This window comes from Microtus pennsylvanicus, chromosome 2 (assembly GCF_037038515.1).
Source record: "Microtus pennsylvanicus isolate mMicPen1 chromosome 2, mMicPen1.hap1, whole genome shotgun sequence".
Classification (NCBI taxonomy): domain Eukaryota; kingdom Metazoa; phylum Chordata; class Mammalia; order Rodentia; family Cricetidae; genus Microtus; species Microtus pennsylvanicus.
This window is the reverse complement of record NC_134580.1, coordinates 24,167,660-24,193,657: the sequence shown is the minus strand read 5'-3', so window position 1 is coordinate 24,193,657 and position 25,998 is coordinate 24,167,660. Positions and strand designations below refer to the sequence as shown.

The window sequence follows — 25,998 nt, the reverse complement described above, 5'->3', positions numbered from 1 at the left end:
CTCCTCTATAGCTGCTTTGGTTGGAGGTCACAGAGAGCCAGAGAAGCCAGGCTGTGAGTACAGGGAGGAGGGAAACCTACTGTCCCCACATCCACCCAGGAACCTGCCATCTTCCACAAACCCCTCCAGAGCTGGCTTTATTTGGTATAGAAATTACACTTCTACTTCCCCTTTCATGAGCCTCAGACAGAAGCATCTTAACTCCTTCCCCTGTTCCCCACAGATCCTAGTATTTGTCAAAGCGTTATGTGTGGCCTTGAATCCAGAGATAATAAGAGCATATTTAGTAAAGTTTGTGGATACAAAATCAATATATAAAGTATACACAGGGAAACAAAAGAGATTTTCTCCTTATCTACCTGTAACAATTGGGAAATAATTTTTAAAACCTGTTTTTCAGTAGCTTAAAAAATATAGTGTCTAAAAATGAATCTAATCAAAGATGTATTAAGATTTATAGGGAAAAAACAAAAATTTTGTCAAATATAGCTAAGACTTGCACTATTTTTTTCAGAATTGCTTGTAGAGATCAGAATTTGTGTTAGATAGCTTCCATTTAATCTACTCATCTCACAGAAGACCCAAAGTTCAGAACAGATGAGTTACAAATTGGGTACCTGCTGGCACAAGCTAACACAATCAACTACCAGCACAAAAGGAAACATGCAAAGATTTCTACCTATATCCAAAGATCTGGTCCCAAAACTAGGGAGACGAGAATGGACAGTTCAATTTGTGACATTACAAAGAACAAGAACTTAAGTAAGCCGCAATCGTATCACCAAAATAAATCCCACTTAAGAAACGAGAATGACAACTACAGAACTGGAAAAAGAGATAAATGGGACTGGAGATGGGCTCCACAGAGAGAGAGTACATTCTCCTGCTGCAGAGAACCTGAACTGGGTCCCCAGCACCTACACAGGGCGGCTCACAACTGCCTGTAACTCTAGTTCTGGGGGACCTGATGCCCTCTCTGGCTTTTGGGGGCACCTGTGCACTCATGTGCGTGCATGCACACACACATAGGCACACGCACATAGGCACACACAGAACTGAAAATGAAAGATACTTTTTAGAGAAGAAAATAACAATAAAAGAATATTTAAACAATCTTAGGTTAAGGAGAAATGCTGTCAACATGGAAGAAGACACAAAGGAAGTTACTAATACATTTAAGATTTACTGAGAAGACACAAGAGGTTGTAGATTGCTCCTCCTGGTGGTACCATTTTATATAGAATGGGGCCAGCATTATCGCTGGTCAGGTGACCATGCAAACAACCCAGAGAAATGAGGGGGTTTGGGAAGCAAGTCTGAGAGAGCTGAGTAAGCGCTCAACAAACCTACTCATTCACAGAGTCAATGAGAACAATGACAAGAATGTTCAATCTCACCCTTTCCTGAACTCTGAAAGTTAACTGAATGCTTACAATCACCTAATGACCCTCCCATCGTGTGTGTGTATGTATGTGTGTGTGTGTGTTGTGTGAGAAGGGGCTGGTCAATGCGTGAAGAACACAGCTTTGTAGCATGTTCTTTAGGCTGGTTGCCATGCGTGTCTCCCCAGGTTCGTGGCAGCCTTAAAACCCAGCAGCCGTCCATCCACTATGAACGAGAGCAGCCTCCCAGCAGCCAAGTGGGGCAAACAGCGTCTGTAGCTGCTCCAGGGACCCCTCCCCAGGCGTGTCAGTGTTTGACCTGCCCAGCATCTCGCCGGAACAGCTTCATGGTGAGCTTTGTCATTTTTTCACCTCATGCCCAGAGCTCAGACTGGGAGAAAGCCCAATCCCCCATGTGTGCTTTAAGAATCTCCACGAATTACTTAACATAGCACCTGCTTGTGTCGGTAGTAACCGCAGATGTAAACTCAAAAACTTTAAAGGAAGAACTAGGCATGCTCTATCCACAGACACCTTCAACATATCTGTGAGATGTAGAAGGGCCTCATGCATGTAGGCTACAGTACACAAGGCAGAAAAGATCTGAGAACCTGGAGGCTAACCCTGGGGGTTCTGCATAACCCGGAAGGAAGCCTCAAGAGAGCTGGATACTGTCCACTGGAACACAGGCAAAGGGCAGAGCCCAGCACCAAGGAAATCACTGCAATCCAACTCCTGTCTAAAGATCTCCTGAACACAGACTTTAGTGCCCATATAAGGCAAGTAATACAGACCCTGGGCTCAGTCTAGGAAAGGAGCAAGAGCAGTAGAGGCAGTGGAACCAGCAGAAGCAGCAACAAACCCTGAGGGGAAATCTGATTCCCAGGGTTCTACGGTAAAATATTTAAAATGTCAAATTCCCAACATTGCAAGTAGCAGGCACATCAGAAACCTGAGAAGTTCAGAGAAGTACTTCAGAAGTTCAGAAGTAACAGAGCAAGGGCCAACCCGGGATGCCGGCACATTCTATTTATTAAAGTCTTCAGATAAGCAAGTATGCATGGAGAACTCAAGGAAATCACCCTTAAGGAGTTAAAGAAACAGTGTGAGTGTGTCTCACCAAATGGGAAAGTAGCAAGTTAAAGGGAACTAACTAGACTCTTAAGCAAAGCACAGTAACATCAATGAAAAAACTTCAGGAAAGGCGCTCCTCTGCAGATAAGACACTTACTGTTGTGTCTGTTAACATTATACAGTCTGAGAAACGGAAAGGAATAGGAGACACCCATGAATCCAGCTTCAGATACCAAACACCAGCGCATGCATCCTGCAAGCTGCAGACGGGGTAAAAACGATAAAGGGAATAATAGAAGGATGGCCAAAACCTTCCAAATTTTCATGAAAGCTTTACATCTGAGAAACTCAGAAGGCTCTAGGAAGGATACACTCAAAGACCATACTCAGAGGCTAAGACAGAGCCCAAGGGAAGAATCCCAACAGCAGAGAGAGACTCGTAACTGGTGACACACAACGCTCCTCAGAGAAAAAAGCTGGCTCCCTATTAGAAACCTCGAGTCCGGAGGCAGTGGGATAATGTTCCCCCCCCCACACACCCCAAACTGGAAGTTCAGGTGGGAGGGCCTTGCTCTGGGTGAACCCTTTCCTTTATTCTAGTGCAGAGCAGACCTCTCCTTAATGCAGCTAATCTCCCTTACAACTATAGCCTCTCTTCTAGCACATTCTTTGGCGATAACATTAGGCTTCCTAGGGCCCCTTTTCTTTCAAAACTATGTTTGGTATTTCTGCCTTGTGTGTTCTTTTTCATGATAAATATGTATGAGTCACTAATAACAACCATGGGGCAGATTCCATATCATGAAGCCTTATTGCCTCTGCCCCCACCCCAAATTACTCCATTAATTTTTAATTTAGTTCTAGGGACATGGGTAGAAAGAAGCAACATTCTTTGCCAAAACATCACAGGAATGGTGTCTAGCCCCTGACTAATAGCGTTCCCTTCTGAAGCCTCTTAAGCTGGGCCTCCAAGTCCACACTCTTCTCAGCACCACAGTCTTCCAAGGTCCTACTAGTATGGCCCTTTAGGCTCTGTTGACAGCATTTAATTGAAGTAAAGTCAAGTAGTTTTGGTAAAACTCTCTTTTTTATTTCCCATAATCTGTGTGAAGTGTCAGGTACTATGTGACTATCACGGTTACTTCACGAAAGGTTTATAAGAACCCGGGACAGGGGTGATTCCTTCATGGGTAACAGTATTTGCTCTGTGGGCATCTCATCACCAGCACCCATGTAATAATCCACACAGGGCTGCACACACCTGCACTGGGGAGTAGAGACAGCATGATTCCAGGAGCTCAATGGTGAGCCAACCTAGGAGGAAAGGTGAGTTCTGCCTCAGTGAGAGATGCTGCCTCAGGTGATGAGACTGTCAGCAAGAGAGCAAGCGCAAGTTCTGCTCTGGCTTCTGTGTGCTCACGCACTCCTGGGCATGGACCACAGCCAACATTCGATACACACACACCACCCAACACACACACACACACACACCACACACACACACACACAAATGGACCTTGCAAAAGGGAAACCCACTCAGTCGAAAGTTCTATTCTGTGAAGCCATGCAGGAGTGGAACAATATTAGCCCAGCCAAGAAGACAAAGGCAAACAAGGAGAAGATAGCAACATTCAGTCCTTGGCTGCAAATTCCTTCTCATGAAGGGAGAGAGAGAGAGGACTTCAAACAGACATCCCGGACACACAGGCCCTGCAGCCTGTCAGGCTAAGTCATCAGGGTCACAAGCAAACACCCCACCTCAGAGCCAAGATGACATGCTCGGGGCTTGAAAGAATTTACCACCTCAGTACTGAAGCCCAGAAACCACAACCTCTGCCTGTTCCACCTGGACTGAGGCCAGTTCACCAAGAGACAGTGTCTGGCACAGTGAACATCAAAAGCAGACACATGATAGCAGCACAGTCCCACATGCCACAGCACCCAGGGACCCCCTTTTAGATGAAGCTGGCATTTAAATGCCAGTATCAACCACAAACAGATTCCTAGGTGCTGAGTTATCCTCACCTCCCAACATGGTAAGAAATAATTTTGTAAAATCAAAAAACACAAAACCGCAACTGAGGTACTCGAGTTTCTGATCATGCAACTCTTCATATAATTTAAGAAAAAGTCATTTTTCAACACAGAAAACCACCAGCCTTCTCACTGGAAGCATAAGAATGCAGAGCTTTTCTTGGCCCAGATCCGCAAGGCTGTGAAGCATCCCTCAGAAGTTCAAGGGCAACCCGATCTCTTTCTTTTTCGTAGAAAGAACTATCTGAAGATGTCAGCGTGTTTTGTTTTGTTCTGAAATCTGAGACATAGTGCTTCTGTCAGAGGGAGGCTGTGTTGGCTTATCTGAGAGAAATGTTCCCTTTCATTCGCTCCAATTCTCGGAACAAAGGGGAGAGATCACGCAATGGCGTCTCCTTTACCAGACAGTCTATAGCCCTGGAAACATTGTCTTGACCAATCAGTGTGAAAGAGAGAGTACCTCCAACTGCAGTTATCCTGGCTGAAGTATCCATAGAGGAAGCAGGCCACGCCCACCACAGCTGCAAGCAGAAGCATCTGCGTGTAGTAGCCCAGCCAAGCAAAGTAGATTCCAATCTTCTCTCCGTAATACTTCCTGGAGAGAGAGAGAGAGGGAGAGAGAGAGAAGGTGTTTTTAGAGGATCATCGCTGTGTAGCTTCATCCTAGCATGCTGTTTGGGTTTTAAGTAAAGAAGGCTTTTTACATAAACACTCCCATTCAGTTCACCCCTCCCGCATGCTCACCTTCACAGCGGCGCCTCAGTTTAACTACGGGACAGAAAGGATGTTACATGTGCAGAGGCAGAGGGAGTTTCAAAGTGACCAATGAAAGGAAAAGCGCAGCAGAGGGGCCAGAGGGGGTGTCCCTTGTTCCTGATGAAGACGAGCACTGTGTTAGTCTCTGAAAGACCCTCTAATATGTGGGAGTCTTCAGCCTATTCAGCTACCCACTATTATGTTCTCAAAGAAAGAACAAGAAGTGAAGTATAAAACCCAAACCTTACTGCTGATACAGTGGTCTTTCCATGTACGGGGGTCCATTTCTGAGAAAACAGTTGGTACCCCTGACCCCAGATGGTGCTACCCCACATATCTACCGTGACTTCAGGACACACACATACCAATATACCTATGGTGCACTAAAGGAAAACTAGTAGGCAAATAGAAGTCGCTCTTTTTCACAAAACACTACTTTCTTTCTGACCACGGGTAAGAGAATGAACAAGAAGCAGGCAAAAGCTATTCCTGCCAGTGCAGCAAGCGAGGCCCGGGCAGTTGCTGTGCTGTGGGCTTCTACTGTCTCTATCTTGGTCTGTGGAAACAAGTGAGACTTATGAGGAATTGTAGGTTCACCAAGGAGCTGAGCAAGTCTCCTTGGGCCCCACCTAGCGGGAACTCAGTTGTGAGCACAGCCTAGATTCCTGGGAGGCTGGAGGTCCGTCCAGCGCCACAGGCTTCAAAGAAAGGCTAGGAGCCAATGGAGTAAGTTAGGGCATGAGAGAAGCAGAGGGTGACGTGTTGACTTGACTAGGGCTCTGTGTCTGGTTCATGGACAGCAGGAAATTAGCAGGCTTGGGGTAGTGCCTGGAGATAGCACGTTGGCAAGGGTTGGGCCATTTCAGCCCACTTTCTCTTTACTATATTCTTGCTCTGCTTTCAAAGAGGCTTGTGGGCTGGAAGCCTGCTCCCCAGTATGGAGGGATAGGTGGTGGGCCTTTAACAGGCAGACCTAGGGAGAGGTCACGCAGGAAGCATAATGACCTCAGAAGGTATTATGCAGGTTCTCATGATACCATTAGCTCTCCAAGAGGACTACATCCTGTCACACCATGTGTTCAGCCCCCTTTGTCCCCAGTGTCCCTGCCATGAGGTCACCTACCCTAAGAAGACACAACCAGAACGCCCCTCACCAGAAAGAGTACGATGCTGTTTGGACTTGGAGTCCCCCAGACTGTGTGTGAAGTAAACCTCTATTCTTTATAAAGTAGACTGACCCAGGTGTGTTGTCACAATGATGCAAATTAGGGCAACCCAATTCTTATAAACCATGTATTTTGGATATGACATATTTTAAAACCGGGATCCTTAGAAGCTGAATGGTCAAACTTTCGAATGGGAGAAATATTCTGCCAAATTTAGGTAAATGTTCAAGCAGTCTTCACATGGATATTCAGTGACAGAGAACTGAACTCTTCCTACGACATTCCTGGTACAATGGAGTCAAAATCAGAAAGGCTTTCCAGACCTGAGACCTGTAGAGACCTGTCTCCTACTGGGAATGTGAAACTGGGAATAAAGAGGCTAATTTTGGATGTGACGGTCTCTGGTCATTGTCCACCAAAAGGGTTTTCTTAAAGTATCAGTCTAAAAAGTTAGCCTTGACTATTTTGTTTCTGTGTCAGGGTCTCACTGAGTAGCCCAGGCTAGCCTGGAATTCCCATCCTCCTGCCTCAGTCTTCCAAGAGTTGAGACTCCAGATGAGAATGACCAAGTCTGGCAGCTGGCAATTAAAAGGGGCAGTCAGTCCCCAGCCATCCGACCCTGCTGCACCCTCCAACTGCTGCCCAGAGGCACATCTCAAATGCATTTCACCCCACACACTGCCGCTCCAGCCTGGAGCACCAGCCCCTGCCTCGTGCATGCATCGCCACCTCTGTTTCCATCCCATTGGTGGCCACCTCTGCTTTCTTTACACTGCTAAGGCTATAAACACCCTTCAGAGACGAGTTGAGAAGCCTGCTCGGTCCGTTTTCCTCTGTACACTCGGTTCTCTCAGGTGTTAAGAGCCATCCTGATGAACAGCTCTCTTTAGACTGCCCCCAACCTGGACTTCTGGGGCCGACTGAACCCTCCATTACACTCTTTCCTCTCCCATTTTTATTTCCCCAAAGCGTCATTTTCTTCTCCAGTGATCCTTGCTGCCATCCACTCAAACTTTATCTTCTTTTCCCACTCCGAGGTCAATGAGGGGTCGTTGGAGGAACTTTTCTTTCCTGGGGCAAGGCGGCTTCCCACAGATTGTTCTTTCTAGTTTGCTTGGCTCAGTTTTATAAAAAAGAAAATCGACCCCTTTTGATAATCCCAGGGAACTGGAAACAAAGGTCAAGAGCCTGGGTGTGTGAGCAGTTCCTGGTGAGAAGAAGGGAGCACCTGGGCCGGGGCTGGGGTATTAACAATGCACTTGATTGACTTAGAATAAGAACCCATCAAACCACGGCAGTGTGGCCAGACACGTCTGGTTTCCTGCAGAAGGAGGTGAATGAAATGGAAACTTCCCAAAGATGGCAACATAGACAGCCTGCCACCCTTGGGTCCTACACCCAGGGATTCAGCCGACTGCTAACTGAAAACATCAGGGGAGTCTACAGCTGTACCACGCTGGACGCACCCAATCTTGCCGGAAGGCTTTGGGGGCAGACTTCACCTACATGGATATTTTCAGATTCTTCTCCTGATGTCACTCCCCAGACAGTACCTCAGAGCACCCACTTATATGGCATTTACACCACTTTAGGGACTGGGAGTGATCGAAAGATGACTTAAGGTAGATGGGAGGAGGGGCACGGGGCATGTAAAGGTGATGGCCTCTGATGTAAGGAACGTGGACAGGTCTCCTTAGTCTCAGAGGCTCCGGAAACCAGTTCCTCATGAATGCCCAAATGTGTTTACATGTATACACCCACATACTGTTTTAGCTCCTGGGTAATCAGAGTTGACAGAAGTACCCCTGTGTGACAATAATCTAGACAATATCCAATGAGGGAGGACTAAGGAGGACCAAATGAGATAATTAAATGATTCTTTATAAAGTAATTAACCTAACAAACCATTTTTAATGGCTGCTACCGTCACAAAAACAGAGGCGACGGGGCACCATGCTAACGGAAGTACACAATACTGCATGTTAAGTATCCCTGCATGAAGCAGCCCACGACCCCCGACAAGGATGGTGTTACTGTAGCAAACACGCAGGACAGAGGCGAGCTTCAACAACAAACATCCCAGCGCCCAAACCACCAGCTTCTGAACTGTAACCCTGATGTTCTGAGAGACAAGCCCCCAAGCAGTCAAGTTTCCTCCGAGATCCTGAAATGACATCTAACAGCAGAACAACACTGACCTCGCAATGAGCCAATGACTCTCGTACTTACTCCTATGCAACAAAGAATCCTACATCTCTGAGGGGTAACCTCTAACCACCAAGAGAGACGTTCCATTCACGGTAGCATCCCAATGAGAGCGTCTGCCCAGGTAAGTCACGCTGGGGCCTAGAGAGTGTGCTCTTGTGAGATGACTCAAGACTGAGCCCATCACATCAGAAAAACCAATCATATGATTGCCAAGTGGCGGCTGTGAGCCAAGTGAGTTGGCTGAACCTGTAGCGGAATAATCCTTCTGTACACTGTGAAAATATGTTGCTCTCATTGCTAATAAAAAACTGATTGGCCAATGGCGAGGCAGGATTTTTGGGGCAGAGAGAATGCTGGGAAGAAGAAGAGCATAGTTAGAGGAGATGCCAGCTAGACACAGAGGGAGCAGAATGTGCACAAAATGAGGTAATAAGTTATGAGCTATGTAGCAACATAGATGAATAGAAATGGGCTAATTTAAAATGTGAGAGTTAGATAGTAATAAGCCTGAGCTATGGGCCAAGCATTTGTCATTAATATTACGCCTCAGTGCATTTATTTTGGAGCCAGTAGCCCTGGCAAAAACTCCACCTACATGGACCTGCAGTAATAAGAAGGGACTAGATTTTTTTTTTTTCAGTACCAGCAATCAAATCCAAGGTAGGCCTTACTAAGATAAGTGCTCATCATTGATCTAAGAGTAGACACTGGGATCACATAAGTTATGATCCATCCCCTATAGGTACCCAGGGAAGCCTTGGGACAGCCCTGGGTATCACAGAGCTGGTTGAGCCCCTCAGGTTGGCAATGCACAGACACCACAGGGTACCCCCGAGTCCTTCTCACTGGAATACTCTCTCCTGCTCACCTGATAAGGTCCAAGGGCTGCTTCTTGTATATGCTCCGCGGGTGAGCCCACTCCCTGTACAGGAGGTAACGTTCACTAGGACAGTTGGGGTCCTCCGACTCATAGTTGAATTTGCACTGAGGAGCCAAAAGGAAGAAATGAGCACCACAGTCCTCAACTTATAAACCTTACTGTTAAATACGGCACCAATGGCCATTTGTGGGAACTGGGGCCCTACTTGTTGGAAGGGACAGCCATGCCATTTAATTCTTAGTGATTCTAAAATAATGTTGATCACATTATTGACCTTGGGGGTTGTTTGGGAATAGAGGTGGCAACAGATGCTTGGACAGTGATGCTAGCAGCTGTCACTCCTAGGGAACAAGGCAGGAAGATAGCTGGAGCCCCATGGATGCTGATGTTCTGAAGTGAGGCAGTGTTAATCAATGAGACAACTGGGCCACTCGAGACCTCAGATCCTCACAATCAAGGACTACCTATCTGAAAGTGCAGCCCTTCATGAATGGTGGGCAGATCCGGCCACTGATTGTATAGCAGCAGGCCATTGCAATAGCCAGTGCTTTATCGTCTCTCAGTTCAGTAATTATATTGATGACACAGAGAAAATAAGTGTCATTCATGCACAGAACCATATTACCACAGAGCCCAGCCTTGGTGCATCCCTGATCTTTGTTTGCCTCCCTGCTATACCACACAGGATCACTCCAGGCTTGAAGACAGAGAAGACCCAGCAGATGTCAAACGGATATTCTAGGACTGTGCTGCCCTACACTGACATCCAGAGAATGATGTTCAGCTGGCCCTGAAGTTCAGAGGCTTCCATTGCTAATTTTGCTGGGCCACAGAAATAGAACAAACTTTCAGGCTCGGTGGCCATGCTGGCTCTCCCTGGAGGCTTAGTCTTTGCCATCTTGTTCCTGCCTCCCACTCTCTGCTTATCCATGCGAATCAAGCCCTTGTTTGATGGTCTAGTTTTGTTCTGACATATGGTACACTTTAAGACTGTCTTCACCCCCCAATGCACATAACACACCGTAGCAATGATCAAACTCAGTCTTTGCTTTCTTTGGTTGTAGAGATTTTGATTAAATTGGTAGTAAATGCAACAAAGTAACAATGTGATTGATGTGGAGTTTAACATATTTCAATGACAGGCTACTGTAAACACTTTTAGATATATAGTATCCTCTCACATACATGATCATGAAAGACTGGAGTAATCACATTTAGAATTTTCAGTCCATAGGAGATGCTAGGAGCTTACTAAACACTCCTGGTCCAGTGGGTCACAGCAGCCTTTGAACAGACCTATTATGACGTCAATAATCTTAGGCTATGTCACTATGACATGAACGCCGATAAATCCTCTTTTTGACATCCTGATATAGGCTGGAAATAGTATTTTAAGGGGGAAAAGTCTATTTACAGAAAATGTCAAATGAGAATTTCTAATATTTTTTTTCCTTACCAAACAAAGGACCCTGATTTTTTCTGGTAATGACATCTGTTAGTAATTATGAAAGTAGCTATCACTTAAATGACAGGGACTGCTATTTTATATAAATTTCATGAACTCTGAAAACAACTCTGTGAGGTGGGAACCATTACCACACCTTCCTTACTGATAAGGACACAGAGAATATATGGTTCACAAGCTTATCTAGCTGGGGACTTTACTTCCAGAAACTCACACAGCCTAAGCGCTGACCTGTGTGATCTGTACTGGTGCCACATTGCCCGAGGGAGGGAACTGCTCATTCTCCCAAGTCCTTTAAAATCAGCCCTGTCTCTATGCCTGGGGTCATCAGTGAAAGTGCCTGGATCAGCCTGTGATCCTTCCCGCCATTACCTTTGTCTTATAGAGAGTAAAGGACAGAAGGGCAAGGAGTCGAGTCCTTCCCGGTTGGTACCAGAGTACTCACTGGATGTCTCCAGTTTTGTCACTTGACTTACATCATGCAGAGGGAACGCTGCCTTGTAGATTCCAGAACTGACCAGTCTATTGATCCCAAATTTGTTAACGTTGTTCATCACTTGGTATTTGACTCGAGAGAGGATGAAATAAACCTAAAAAGATTTTGAAACAGACCACGTCGTCTCGATGGTAGAACAAGCTCATGCAATCATTGTTTAGCGTAGCAGACATCTGTCGGCACCGAAATGATACCAAGAAAACTAATAATAGTATTTTTTTATATTTTGAGAACAGAACCACAAGAACCCAACCAAGCGGCTAATTCTTCAATAGCAGGTTTCAAATCACACCGACACAGAAACGGTGTTCTGCTTAGACTTACGATGCGGCTTCTGGTGGCAGGGTTGAAGAAGGAATCTCTGTCTTGGATATAAAAATCATTCATCCGGCTCTTCTCAAACGGGGCAGTGAAGAACTCCTGCTCCGGCTTGATGACACTCTCGTTCACGCTGAGCACCTTGGTGAACCAGTTGAGAGTGTGGAAGGGTGAGCGGGTTTTCAGGTCGTTGGGCTTCAGGGGGAGTTTGATGTGCATGATCTCAGCGTAGGTGCACAGCACTTCCCAGGGCGCGTGCACTTTGACGAACACAAGCTTGTCATCAGAAACCTAGGCGGGAACAACAGAAACCAAACAACTGTTTTCCCGAGTTTAAAGCACAGAGGTTCCCAGCCCCATGCTCCAGTAGGTTTTCAAAGAAAAATCCATGTAAACAGGACTCCAGCAAATGTGAAGATAAAATCAGATCAGTAAATGACTACACCTTCTCTACTGAAAGATAATTCTTTAGTTTGAATTAAGAAACCCAGAGGTAGCAATTTTTTAAATATTTACTTGTAAAGTTTTATTTGTGTGTGCGCGTGTGTGTGTGTGTGTGTGTGTGTGTGTGTGTGTGTGCGCGTGTGCACTTGTGCAAGTGCTTCACACAGCAGCCAGAAGAGAGTCTCAGACCCCTCGGAATTGGAGTTACAAGAAGATGTCCTGAGAATAGAACTTTGGTCCTCTACAGGAGCAGCAAATGCTCCTAACTGCAGAGCCATTCCTCAAGACTCAAACTAGTAATATTTTGAGTGAGATAATCACTGCTAATTTGTTGTCACACAATCTGTTAGTGACCTAGAATAACAACACTGGAACACTCATAGCAATGCTTTACTAATGAAAAAAAAACCCTCTAAACCTGGAGATTGGCTGCTTTACCTATTTTATATCTATCCATTACGATATATGGCCACTGATGTAAAAACATCACACTCTCTGCTATAGATATGCGGTCTATCAAAGGAAACAGTAAGTTCTAAAACTGAAACAATCCCCTCTGAGAGAAAGACATGCACACGGTGCATCTGTAGGTCACGTGTGGAAGTCGGAGGCTCACTCTCAGTAACCTGCGCTCACCTCCAGTCCCGCAATCCTGGGACTGAACTTGGGCCATCAGGCTTCTGTGGCGTATGCCTTTGCCTGCCAAACCGTATCCCTGGCCTGTGGTACGGGCTCTGTCTGTCTCCCTTCCCACGCTGCCTGCAGTCTGGCTGTGCCTGCACGTTCCCACGCCACATCTCAATTCCACGTGATGCACAAGCTCCCAAGCACAGCGGTTCACAAAGGGTCCCACATAAACTAACACTTACCGATCGTGTTGCTTCCAGCTGCAGGCCGTGACAGATGAGGTTGGACTCATACGCTTGTCTTTTCCTCTGAAAAATAAACAAGAACATATGTTAGACTTGCCAGTTTTAGCAGAAAAGACCATTTTTTTAAAAAAAAAAAAGAAAGAAAAGAAACTAGTCAAGGGTTTTGACCTTAAAGAGACATATTTGCTTGAAATGGAAACAATGAGTTGGCTGGTGATATGTAGGTATTGGCCTCAAAGGGAATCAAGAGAGTGTACTGGATTCCCTATGCTGCCTAGAGAGTCAAGGACTGGCCTGGTGGGGCTGGCCTGGAGGGGCTTTGGTCCTTTGGAGGTACATAAAAATTACTGTGGTACAATCTCTGGCTCCCAAGAGCACACAAAAGGAACTCTTTGAGTTCCATTCACTGATGTTATTTTTCAGAGTTAAAGATTTCAAATGTTTAAACTTTTGTTTCTATACAATACATTCAAATGATGATATTAGATGCATGTAGATTTAAACACACACATGTACACACACACACACACACTTTCCATACATGCCTTACGCAAGACGACAACACAACAGAACAAACAACTCTTAACAAGAGTCAAAGTATATGCAATGAAATGTTCAGAAAGTCCTATACATGGCAAGGTATACAAAACAGGGGACCAAAGCAGTGTGGCGGTTTCTTAGGAAATTCGGGATCAACCTACCCCTGGACCCAGCAATACTACTCTTGGGAATATACCCTATCATACAACGAAAGTATATGCTCAACTATGTTCATAGCAACATTGTTTGTAATAGCAGAACCTGGAAACGACCTAGATGCCCTTCAATGGAAGAATGGATGAAGAAAGTATGGAATATATACATATTAGAGTACTACTCAGCAGTAAAAAACAAGGACTTCTTGAATTTTGCATACAAATGTATGGAAATAGAAAACACTATCCTGAGTGAGGTAAGCCAGACCCAAAAAGAGGAACATGGGATGTACTCACTCATATTTGGTTTCTAGCCATAATTAAAGAACATTGAGCCTTATAATTCGCGATCCTAGAGAAGCTAAATAAGAAGGTGAATCCAAAGACAAACATATAGTCATCCACCTGAATATTAACCTTCATCAGGCGATGAAAGGAGACAGAGACAGAGACCCACATTGGAGCACCGGACTGAAATCTCAAGGTCCAAATCAGGAGCAGGAGAGAGAACACGAGCAAGGAACTCAGGACCGCGAGGGGTGCACCCACACACTGAGACAATGGGGATGTTCTATCGGGAACCCACTAAGGCCAGCTGGCCTGGGTCTGAAAAAGCATGGGATAAAACTGGACTTGCTGAACATAGTGGACAATGAGGACTGCTGAGAAGTCAAGAACAATGGCACTGGGTTTTTGATCCTACTGCCTGTACTGGCTTTGTGGGAGCCTAGGCAGTTTGGATGCTCACCTTACTAGACCTGGATGGAGGTGGGTGGTCCTTGGACTTCCCACAGATCAGGGAACCCTGATTGCTCTTCGAGCTGATGAGGGAGGGGGACTTGATCGGGGGAGGGGGAAGGAAATGGGAGGCGGTGGCAGGGAGGAGGCAGAAATCTTTAATAAATAAATAAATATATAAATTCTCAGTCGCCTTGTCCTCTGGTCTTCTGGGGACTGTCTTTGCCCACTGAGGCAGTAACCCTATTCTCCTTGCCCCTGGGCAGTGACTTCATTTATTTAGCTGCTGTTATCTCAGCCTATCTTAGATCAAAAATAAAAACATTTTGTTAAGTTTCAAAAAAAAATAAACAAAACAGGGGACCATCTGCGAATATACTCGCACCCCCTTGGTTACACGGCCAATTCAGTAGATGCTGGATACCCTGGATGTAGTACCAAGCTCTAGATGGTCAGTCATCTGCAAAGAGAGGCTCAGGACATAAGGAAAGCATGCAGGCATGTGGCCTGCTCCCGAATTTCTGCCTTGAGATCCCCTCATGACATAGGTTTAAGCTGAAACAAACCCTTTCTTGTCCAAGTTGCTTTTGGACTTGACTTGGTGTTGATCACAGGAATAAAAAGGACACAAAACAATGAAGAAGCAGTTGTGCTGTGACAGTAATAAATCAAACCGGTGGAAGGGGGGGGGGGTTAAGAACATGGCCATCACTTGGACTGGAGGTCTGTTTCCTTTGGTTATCACCTCTATAACCCAGGAAAGGAAACAAGTCCCCTGGGCCTAGGACTTCTCATCTGTTCATACTCCAGGAGTGTCCTCTTGAGATTTTCATGAGAGTGTGAGGTAAGTGGCCTGATAGATATATACCCAAATTTCCACATCTTTTCTTCCTTCTTTCCTTCCTTCAAGATTTTATTTATTTATTTTATGTATAGGAGTGCTCTATCTGCGTGTACTCCTTTATCCCAGAAGAGGGTATCAGATCCCACTGTACATAGTTGTGAGCCACCATGGGATTGCTGGGAATTGAACTCAGGACCTCTGGAAGAGCAGCCAGTGCTGTAAACCACTGAGTCATCTCTCCAGTCCCCTGAATTTCCATTTCTGATAATGGCAGAGATGAGTTGAGGCAACACTCTCACTGAAGATAACTGGGAATGGTGGCTGAGCCTTTCATTTTAAAACAACTCCATCAGTTATATGCTGCCAGACGGAGGTCAAAATAATCCAGGGGAAGCAGTCAGCCACTTTTCCCAGGGAGTACCACTTCTGACTTGATACCGAGGAGCAGAGAAGGCCCTGAGCTGCTGTGTCCCAAACACAGAATGCTCCCATTCAATACAATGTGGACACTCAGTGTATGGCTGACCCTGAGTCCACGTGTAATCCCTGATAGCATTCCACAGAAACACTGGAACCTAATACAGTTTTATCTGTACTCAATGATGCCATAATCTAATGATCTATTAATAAGCAAATACCACTTCGTGCATGTGCGAGATAACTCAGCGGAGAGATACCAAAGCAAGCGCTGGAACTCCCTCAAAGAGAGCACCCAGCTGAACTCAAGGCTCAAGGTGCTGTTCCCTACCTGCTGCCCTGCAAGTGCTAGGACCTGCTAAGGCCCTCCTCACCATCTCTCCAAAGAGTCTTTGGACATTTTGATCTTTTCTACCCCTGGACTGTCTTATTTCCAGCTCTCCTTGGGTAGTAACTCAGTTTACTCTTCCCTCAGTGTATCTTGTCATCCGGAGTCCAACCTTCATGTTTGTTTTCTCATGGCGATGCAGCCTTGTTCCTGACCACATCTTTACCAATGAAGAAAAACACTTGGATTTTGTGGAGTTTGAATCAGTACATATATGTGAATGTTTGGTTCCCAGTAGATAGAACTGTTTGGGAAGGATTGGGAGGTGAGGCCTGGTTGGAAGAGGTGTGTCACTGGGGGTAGGCTTTGAGGTTTCAAGTGCCCACACCAGTCCCAATCTCGGGCAGTCAGTCTCCCCCTCCCTCGTGTGTGTGTGTGTGTGTGTGTGTGTGTGTGCAGGGGCATGGGTGTGTGTGTCTGTCTGTGTCTGGGGGGGCATGAGTGTGTAGTGTGTGAGTGTCTCTGTGTGTGTGGGCATGTCTATGTGTGTGTCTGTGTATGTGTGTGTCTGGGTATGGAGGGGCATCATATGTGTGTGTCTGAGGGAGGGCATGGGAGTGTAGTGTGTGAACGTCTGTATGTGTGGTCTTTGTCTATCTGTACAGGATGTGTGTGTGTGCGCGCGCATGTGTGGGGGGCATGTCTGTGTGTGTGTGTGTGTGTCTGTCTGTCTGTCTGGTTGTGGACTGTATATGTGCTGCTTTCCACCAAAAAGATGAAAATTCTTCGCTATACTAAAAAATAACAGGTTGAAGTTGTTAAGATTCATGGTGAGAATGAGTCTTCTGTGAAATTGGGAAGGGGAGGGGAATTTGTGCTGGTGTGCTGTCCAGATTCATTCAGAGCTACAGCACATGACACATTCGGTGAAAAAGCTTTACATGTGAGTGTGTGTGTATGTGTGTGTGTGTGTGTGTGTGTGTGTGTGTGTGCGCGCGCACATAGTTTGGTATTTGGTACTCTCTATGGCTAGGACACTCACTGGGGTCTTGGGATTTATCTCACAGATGGGGCAAAGACTGCACTCAATCTGCGTTTATTAGTTTGATATAAACATTTACTAAGGTCCTGCTACTTTTCAAGGAATTTTTTTTTTTTTTGATTTTTCAAGACAGGGTTTCTCCGTAGCTTTTGGTTCCTGTCCTGGAACTAGCTCTTGTAGACCAGGCTGGCCTCGAATTTTCAAGGAATTTGAAAAACTTCTCAAGACACAAGGGTATTTTTCTATGTCTACTATAGAGTATCTACAGAGAAGCTGACCGTGACCTCAGACTTTTTCCCAGTTTAGGGCAGAAACCCTTATTCACCTGTTTCAAGGCAAAGCAACTGACTGTCTTCTAAGCCTGTTGTTCTCTAAGGACATTACAGGTCACTGTGGAGACATTGGTTCTCCTAGTGCCACAGTTCTCAACCTGTGGGTCACAAACCCTTTGGGGGTTACATATCAGATAACCTGCATACAGATGTTTACATTATGATTTATAACAGTAGCAAAATTACAGTTATAAGATTTTATAAGATAATTTTATAGTTGGGGGTCACCACAACATGAGGAGCTGTATCAAAGGGTCACAGCATTAGGAAGGTCGGGAACCACTGTCCTGGTGTCTGTTCAACCGTGTCCTCAGTGGGTCTTTTGTTGTGGTGATGGTGGTTTTTTGGGGGGGTGGGAGTGCGGAGGAAGTTGATACGTTTAGAGTCATATACGAGGCGGAACCTCAATTGAGGAACTTCTCTACCAGATTACTTGTAGGCAAGTCTGTACTGCATTCTTTTCATTAATGAATCACAAGGGATGGCTCAGCCCAGTGAGGTTGGTGCCACCTCTGGGCAGATGGTCCTGGGTTTTGTAAAAAAGCAGCTTGAGAAAGCCATGAGGAGCAAGCCAGTAGCAGCATCCCTCCATGGCCTCTACATGAGCTCCTGCCTCCAGGTTCCCACCCTGATCTCCCCGGTGGTGGGGTTGTGACCTGAGATTGTAAAATGAAATAAACCCTCTCCTTCCCAAGCTGCTGTTGGTCATGGTGTTTCACACAGCAAGAGAATCCCTAACCAAGACACCCTGAATTGGAAACCAAGTGCTATCATGCAAGCAGAACTCATTCTGGGGAGATGAGGGGGGATGACAACTCCAGAGAGAGACAGTTCAAAGCTGTTGGTGACCCCAGCGGTGACAAAATTCCCAACAGAAATAACATAAAGGAGGAAGAGTAGTTACAGAGGGATGGCAGGAAGGCAGGAGGTGTGGCAGTGTTTCTGGTGGCAGGAGCCTGTAGCAGTGGCCTGTTCACATGGCAGTGGACAGGAAGCATGGGCCAGAACTAAAGGTGAGCACAATCATTAAGGCCCTGCCCCCTCATGATCCACCTCTGCTAGCTAAGCCCTATCTAACTTCCTGAGAGTTCTACAGCCTTCTAATATAGCACTATAAGCTGGGGGACACTATAGTGGCATTTCATTTGTATCTAAATAAATAAAATTTGCCCGAAGATCAGAAAAGTAAAAAAAAAAAAATCACACTGGCCAGCCTTACAGAACAGGCAGCAATGACACACACCTTTAATCCCAGTAGCCACACTAGTTGTCATAGAAACCGGGCGGTGCACACCTTTAATTCCAGCCTGAGAGAGGATTCTAAAATGGGAGGAAACAGCTCGCAGGCACAGTCTCATTCTGAGATTCCTGGAGGCAGGATTGCCACTTTGGATTGAGGTCGAGGTAAGAGCCAGTGGTTGACTGCTTTGCTTTTCTAGTCTTTAAGTTGAACCCCAATTTCTCTTTCTGAGGTTTTTTTAATTATTAATTGTGCTTCAGAACATTAACCAGGGGGTACATTTCAGACCTAAATCTAAGAGATTCAAAGGCTCAGGCTCAAGCATTTAGGTCCTAGAGACAACAGAGGAGTCAGTCTGAGGCGGGTCACCTCCCGTAGGTTGAGTATTCTCAGAACACTGAGTGATCTTGTTACAGATGCTTGGCTTTACTACAGTTAGGCCCACGGTAATGCTCAGCTGACCAGCCCCCCCCCCAGGAAACTGTCTCATATTCCAAGGTGCTCCTCCTCATGCTTGACCCCTGACCAGGGGAACCCCATTCTCTGTGGGCTAGGTCCTTCCTCATAGAGACAATGGTAGCCACTCACTGCATACCTATGGATTGCTTCCTTTCTGCCCATTAATTGCTGACACCATCTCTCTTCATGGCATCTGAAATCCACCCTTTTATTTCTCTCCTTGGGCTTACTGGGCAACGTCTTCTATTTACTCACTGATCTTACCTGCCAGCCAAAGCATCATTCCAAATGCTTTCTATTCTAAGACTATCAAGTCTCCTAGGATCCTCTTGTCTTTTATTACCATTCATGCCCCTTGAGATGTTGGTGTTTTAATATCAGCATCATGAGAACTTAATACAGTCCTATAAAATAGAATGCATACCATAAATGTCTGAACGAATAAACTGAGAGCCTTGTAGACTAATGGCCCCCTGTTATTCAGAAATGGACTGGCAAGCTCAGAATAGCACAGTGTAACTGGACTCCTTCATCCTTAACCCTTTACTGGTTGCTGGGTACTGCAGGCTATGAGGAGAGGTACAGCTTCATCTTGGGGTACCCAAATAGCATTGAGTACAGGGCTTTCAGAGCACTTGAGGTTCCCAGACACTTCAGAGAGCTTAATAATGAGAAGACAGAGAGGCAAGGTTCTGAGATCGAGGCTGTTCTCTCAACAAACACACCACACAGACCACTGTTGACTTGGTCTTGTCAACTGCACCAACTCCAGACACCGCACACTGAGTGCTACAAGCCAGAAGTGGTCCACTCTTCCACATTTTTTTTTTTTGGAATGGAGGTTATAACGTCTCACTGCTTTCACAGGGCACTGACCTCTTTGATTCTGCTCCATCCCAAACAGCCCCTTCAACTTCCACAGTTTGGATTTCCCCCTTTAGTCCTGGATTAGGGTCAAAATTCAAATTCCAGCTCTTCCATGTATTACCTCTGTGATGTTGAGCAATACTTTGAGATAAAGTATCATGGTTTTCACCTCTAGCGTCATTGAAGAAATCTCTTCACTTCAGGGTTAAAGATTAAATGGTATACCATACAATGTAACACATGATGCCTGGTATACAATACCCTCTATTCTTAGAATCACCTCTCCTTTCTAATATAGGAAATCTGAAAAGACTGGCAATAACCATCCACTCTTCCTCTACACTGTACACACAATGGCCTTCCAGAGCGATACATTGTATCAGTTTACAGGAACGCATCCAGTTAACCTTTAGTCGCCTGGCCCTCTGCCTTTAGGACTTGTCCATGCTTTGTGCCCATCGTGACACTGATACTCAAACTATGTCTTTGGTATCTAACGAGTATATATTCTTCCCACCCTCTGGAGGAAATGATGTATCTGCCAAACCCATCCTTTCTGCCACCTTCTGCGTGTCCCAAGGCCACTGATAGACACTGGAGCACATATGCCTATCATAGATGCAGAAAGCATCAAAAACTTCCTTCAAACTCATTTCCGTGCCTTAATAACACTCTTTCAGGGAGATAGGCTAATTTTATTTAGCCAACCTCAAACTATTAGATATTTAGGTTGTTTTTAATTTTTCACTATCATAAGAATCCTTGTGGAACAATCTTCGCGCACCTTTTATTACTTCCCCAGGGCACAGTACTAGAATTAGAACTATTAAATCAAGTGTGTTTTGAAAGTCCTTTAACGTGCTCAGCCATACTGCCCTCCAGAAAGGTTGCACTAATTTATCTTATTTTCATTCTTATTTAGTTCTTTACAGAGAACTCCCAAGGTATTTACCAGGCTTCTCTTCACATAATTGGGAGAGCTTGGAGTTGGCTTATAATGCTTCAGCACCCCAAACTATAAATACTTAAACAGTTGACTCAAGGACAGGGCATTTACATTTGCTTGAACATGTTAATAATCCAACCCTGGTGCTACTTTATAACAAAATAGATGCTATTATTTTTTCTTTTTGGCATGTCACTTCACAAAAATAAATAAATAAAGCGGTGGCATATTTTAAAAATTGATCTAAGCAGCTTTAGCTGTGCCAAGCAACTAAAGTAAAAGAGCATATGTATTCTATTTGTCAAGCAGGCACCGAGCGGGAGGCGACTGCTCACTTCAAGGACCTCTTGAGTCTGAGTCTAAAATCATTATCTTTACTTCTTGGGAGAATTTTCACTTTCATCAGTAACATTCTTGACATCTGAAAAATTAGTGCAGGATGTCTCTGTGTGAAAACCAAAGACAATTAATATCGCACACTGACGGACACAGCCATCGCTCCATAAATATCTGTTGAAAAAAATGATTACCTGAAAACGCACTTTTAATTAAAGTTTATCTCAGGGGCTTGCTGGGAAATCTTACATACGCGACCTAAACCTTCACTATGCTCTCTGAATTGTATTTGGGAAAAAAAAAATAAGACTTAGAATCTCTTTTAAAAAATCAAGTCATAATGTAAATTGTGCTGTGATTCCCTACATCTTCGCGGAAGCAAATCCGTCTGCACCGCAATGAGATCTAACTTCTTTACGCATGGAATTCTGGTAAATGCAAAGTCACTAATCATTGTGACAATGTGCCCCTCACAGAAAGAAGCACACGGTTCGTGGGACCGTGACTGTGGGGAGAGCGGGCTCACAGCTCAGCGTGAAGACGAAAGAGAGCAATTACCACCCGCCCCACAGAAACAGAATTTATTTATAGCTCCCTTTTTGAGAGATTAATAAAGCTCTCAGAGAAATAAGGAGCACTGTGATTACAAGTACAAAGGACAGAGTGACATAATTAAAGAAGCCTTCTGTTCCTAAGCACGGTGGACGACCCACGCCATGTCTCATTGGCTTAACAAGGCGACTGCTACACAGGACTCACCTGTGAATTACTCTGTGCAAATCCTGATTATAAAGAGGGGTCCCCACCACTCCTTCATGGACCCTGTCCAAATCGTGATTATAAACAGGGGTCCTCACCACTCCTTCATGGGACCCTGTGTAAATCCTGATTATAAACAGGGGTCCCTACCACTCCTTCATGGGACCCTGTGTAAATCCTGATTATAAACAGGGGTCCCCACCACTCCTTCATGGACCCTGTGCAAATCGTGATTATAAACAGGGGTCCCCACCACTCCTTCATGGACCCTGTGAAAATCCTGATAATAAACAGGGGTCCTCACCACTCCTTCATGGGGCCCTGTGAAAATCCTGATTATAAACAGGGGTCCCCACCACTCCTTCATGGACCCTGTGCAAATCGTGATTATAAACAGGGGTCCCCACCACTCCTTCATGGACCCTGTGAAAATCCTGATAATAAACAGGGGTCCTCACCACTCCTTCATGGACCCTGTGAAAATCCTGATTATAAACAGAGGTCCCCACCACTTCTTCATGGACCCTGTGAAAATCCTGATTATAAACAGGGGTCCCTACCACTCCTTCATGGGACCCTGTGTAAATCCTGATTATAAACAGGGGTCCCCACCACTCCTTCATGGACCCTGTCCAAATCGTGATTATAAACAGGGGTCCCCACCACTCCTTCATGGACCCTGTCCAAATCATAATTATAAACAGGGGTCCCCACCACTCCTTCATGGACCCTGTGAAAATCCTGATTATAAACAGGGGTCCCTACCACTCCTTCATGGGACCCTGTGTAAATCCTGATTATAAACAGGGGTCCCCACCACTCCTTCATGGACCCTGTGAAAATCCTGATAATAAACAGGGGTCCCCACCACTCCTTCCTGGACCTTGTGAAAATCCTGATTATAAACAGGGGTCCCTACCACTCCTTCATGGGACCCTGTGTAAATCCTGATTATAAACAGGGGTCCCTACCACTCCTTCATGGGACCCTGTGAAAATCCTGATTATAAACAGGGGTTCCCACCTCTCCTTTATGGGACCCTGTGCAAATCCTGATTATAAACAGGGGTCCCCACCACTCCTTCATGGGACCCTGTGTAAATCCTGATTATAAACAGGGGTCCCTACCACTCCTTCATGGGACCCTGTGTAAATCCTGATTATAAACAGGGGTCCCCACCACTCCTTCATGGGACCCTGCTCTGTCAGTGGAAAAGGCATTAAATAATGGAGTACAATGTGATGAGATGCCAACTACTTAGAACTAATGAGATAAACGTAGATTAACTTCAAATATTCTTAGAACTCTGTTAAGCAAAGTACCAGTCAGTGGTTCCACCATTTTATTTTCACTTGGCTAATCTTTGCAAAGTCCACAAAGACACATGAAAAATAAGTCAAAGGTACTTAATTCATGTAAAAAGTATTAATTACTTTATGTGCTAATTTATTAGTTACATAGCATGTGCTCCAAAAGGTTTGGAAAGTAGAATACGTAAACTAATTAATCGCAGCTTCATTTAAATTCACTAGTTGGTGACACATTTAATGTTGGTGGAGCAGTGTGATGAAGAATTTACCCACGCAGGTAATGTGTGTTCACGAAGGGCCAACAAAACAGACAAGTACTTTAAATGACAAGGGTGAAAGAAAGTGAATATTTAGCTGACGTTCAGTTTCAAACTTTACTTTTAAATTAACATTTTTAGTTTAATTTAAAAAGAAACATGCACTCATTGTGGGGCATTTAAAAAGCAAGTTACCTGGAAGGGAAATTATCTGTAACTTAGCACTGAAAAAAGGGAACAAAGGATTGTTGAGGTCATTTACAAACAGCGTGAAGAGTTCATCTTCAAATACAAGCCCAAGTCTTTGGTTTAGAGTAGTGGTTTCAACCTGTGGGTTGCGACCCCTCAAGGGGATAAAACAGGGGACCTTTTCACAGGGGTTGCATATCAGATATTCTGCATATCAAATATTTACATTATGATTCATAACAGTATCAAAATTATAGTTATGCAATAGCAACAAAGTGATTTTACAGTTGGGAGTCACCACAACACAGAGGCACTGTGTTAAAGGTCACAGCATTAGGAAGGTTGAGAACCAATGGTCTAGAGCTACTGACTTAGAGATGAGAAGAAGGCAAAGCTATCTGCACACAGTAAATCTAGATACTGTCGAACATTGCTGCCCAGGATGGAGGTAGGGTTGCAAAATGCAGTGTTCTGGACACATGTCCACTGCACTCATGAGCTTATGGCGTAAGACCTGCACAAGATGGGTCTGTCTATCACAGGTAGGGGAGGGACTCAAGAGCCCAGTCCTTCCCTGAGGAGCTAAGGGCAAGAGGAGTCCTTTTCTTCAGGGGTAAAGACCCTGGTAAATTGTCTATGCTCCAGTAAATTCCACTTTCCAAATGCCCACACAAAAAACAAACGACACAAGAGGATGTGAAAGTAGTGGCAAGGGGTGGGGTATTGTTTAGAACAAAGGGTTCTTCTGGAATGGGAAGAGAGAGAGAAACTGGGGATGAAATGAACATCATACACCACATTGTATAAAACTGTCAACGAATAAAGAAATACATTTTTTAATGAAAAAAAGGAAGACATACTTCTTCCCAGAATGCACCTTTTCACATGCATGCGCAGGTGCACAAAGCAGATTTGTTCATGATTGCTTTTCCCCTCAAGGCTTTTCTTGAATGTGGTCTAGCTGAGGAACCCCTAGTCCCTTTAATGACAGCGTGTAGAAAGGTGGGCCACAAGGGACTGCGAGTTCCAGGCAAATGTTGGTCTTTCTTCAGCCCTAAGGCCAGACAGTAAGAGAAACACTCAGGAAAAGGGTGTTCTTTTCCCATCTTTGGAAGTACCAAGGTCTTTGATGAGCTGGCATGACACAGTCTGACTTCCCTTTCCGTAACATCACTGTTCTCTGTCTGGTGATGAGGTTCAAGGTCAATGTCATTAACTATTTTGAAAGTAAGCAGCAAGATCCAGACTCACTGCACCTGTGCTGCGTACTCCAGAGAAAACAAAACATACAACAGGCTTCGTGCTACAACTTAAAACTCCTAATTCTAACTCAACTGATTTATTTTAAGCTCTAGTTTTAGTACGGTAAGCAGGGCAGAAAGCAAAGGGAAAGATAAAAATCTTTAAAGAAAGCTCCTGGCATTAATCCAAAACATTTAAAAAAATCGAAAGTAGATCTGATTTCCCTCTAAAACATGAGCCTGAGGGCCCACCACCTGCGAAGATGACGTCATAAAGCAGTGGCTGCAAGCAGTGTCCAGTAACCACCATTGTGCAAATCTCTGGCTTCGGATTCCCAGGTATGTGGGGAAATGCTCATCTCAGGGAACTTTCTCAGCTGTTAGGATTCGTTGTCACTCACCATCCTTCAGTCATGCCTCCGGGAGACCCTCCCACCAGAACAAGGGCTCCACATTACTGGCAATAGCCCCAGTTCTGCACCAATGAGGAAGCTCAGAGGGAACTGTGCAGTTAACGTCTAACTTCTAAACAAAACCTTATGGCTTACAACAAAATTCATTTTCATTTTCTGGCCTTTATATTCCTTTCATACTGAATTATCAGTGTGATTTGCTTTAATCTTAATTTATTTCTTGTAATAACCTGAAATGGATTTTCCCTTTTCTACTTGTTTACTTTAGGTGACAAAAGGGGATGCATTCATCGTGTGCAGCACACTCAATGCACATATTCATACATGTGGAAGGCTAGCTTCCAACTAGTCAGCATTCAACTACCTCACACTTATCCTAGGGGGCGAAAACCATTCTCTTAGCCATTTGCAACAAGGCAGGACATTAACTATGGTCTCTGTGATATACAAAAGCTCTCTTGAAATTATTCGTCCCAACAAAAGATGTTAT

The 25,998-nt window shown here is 44.9% G+C and overlaps 1 protein-coding gene across 3 annotated transcripts in view; it reads right to left on the bottom strand.

The window, feature by feature from the left end:
* Positions 1 to 25,998, bottom strand: part of Ano6 (anoctamin 6) — a 165,385-nt gene that overhangs the window by 39,769 nt on the left and 99,618 nt on the right. For all 3 annotated transcript variants that reach the window (XM_075960464.1, XM_075960466.1, XM_075960465.1), the window contains 5 exons: positions 13,093 to 13,158; positions 11,786 to 12,070; positions 11,442 to 11,555; positions 9,489 to 9,604; positions 4,951 to 5,085 (listed from right to left, as the gene is read on the bottom strand). In XM_075960464.1, the coding sequence (XP_075816579.1) occupies positions 4,951 to 5,085; positions 9,489 to 9,604; positions 11,442 to 11,555; positions 11,786 to 12,070; positions 13,093 to 13,158 (716 nt within the window). The remainder of the gene's footprint in view (positions 1 to 4,950; positions 5,086 to 9,488; positions 9,605 to 11,441; positions 11,556 to 11,785; positions 12,071 to 13,092; positions 13,159 to 25,998) is intronic.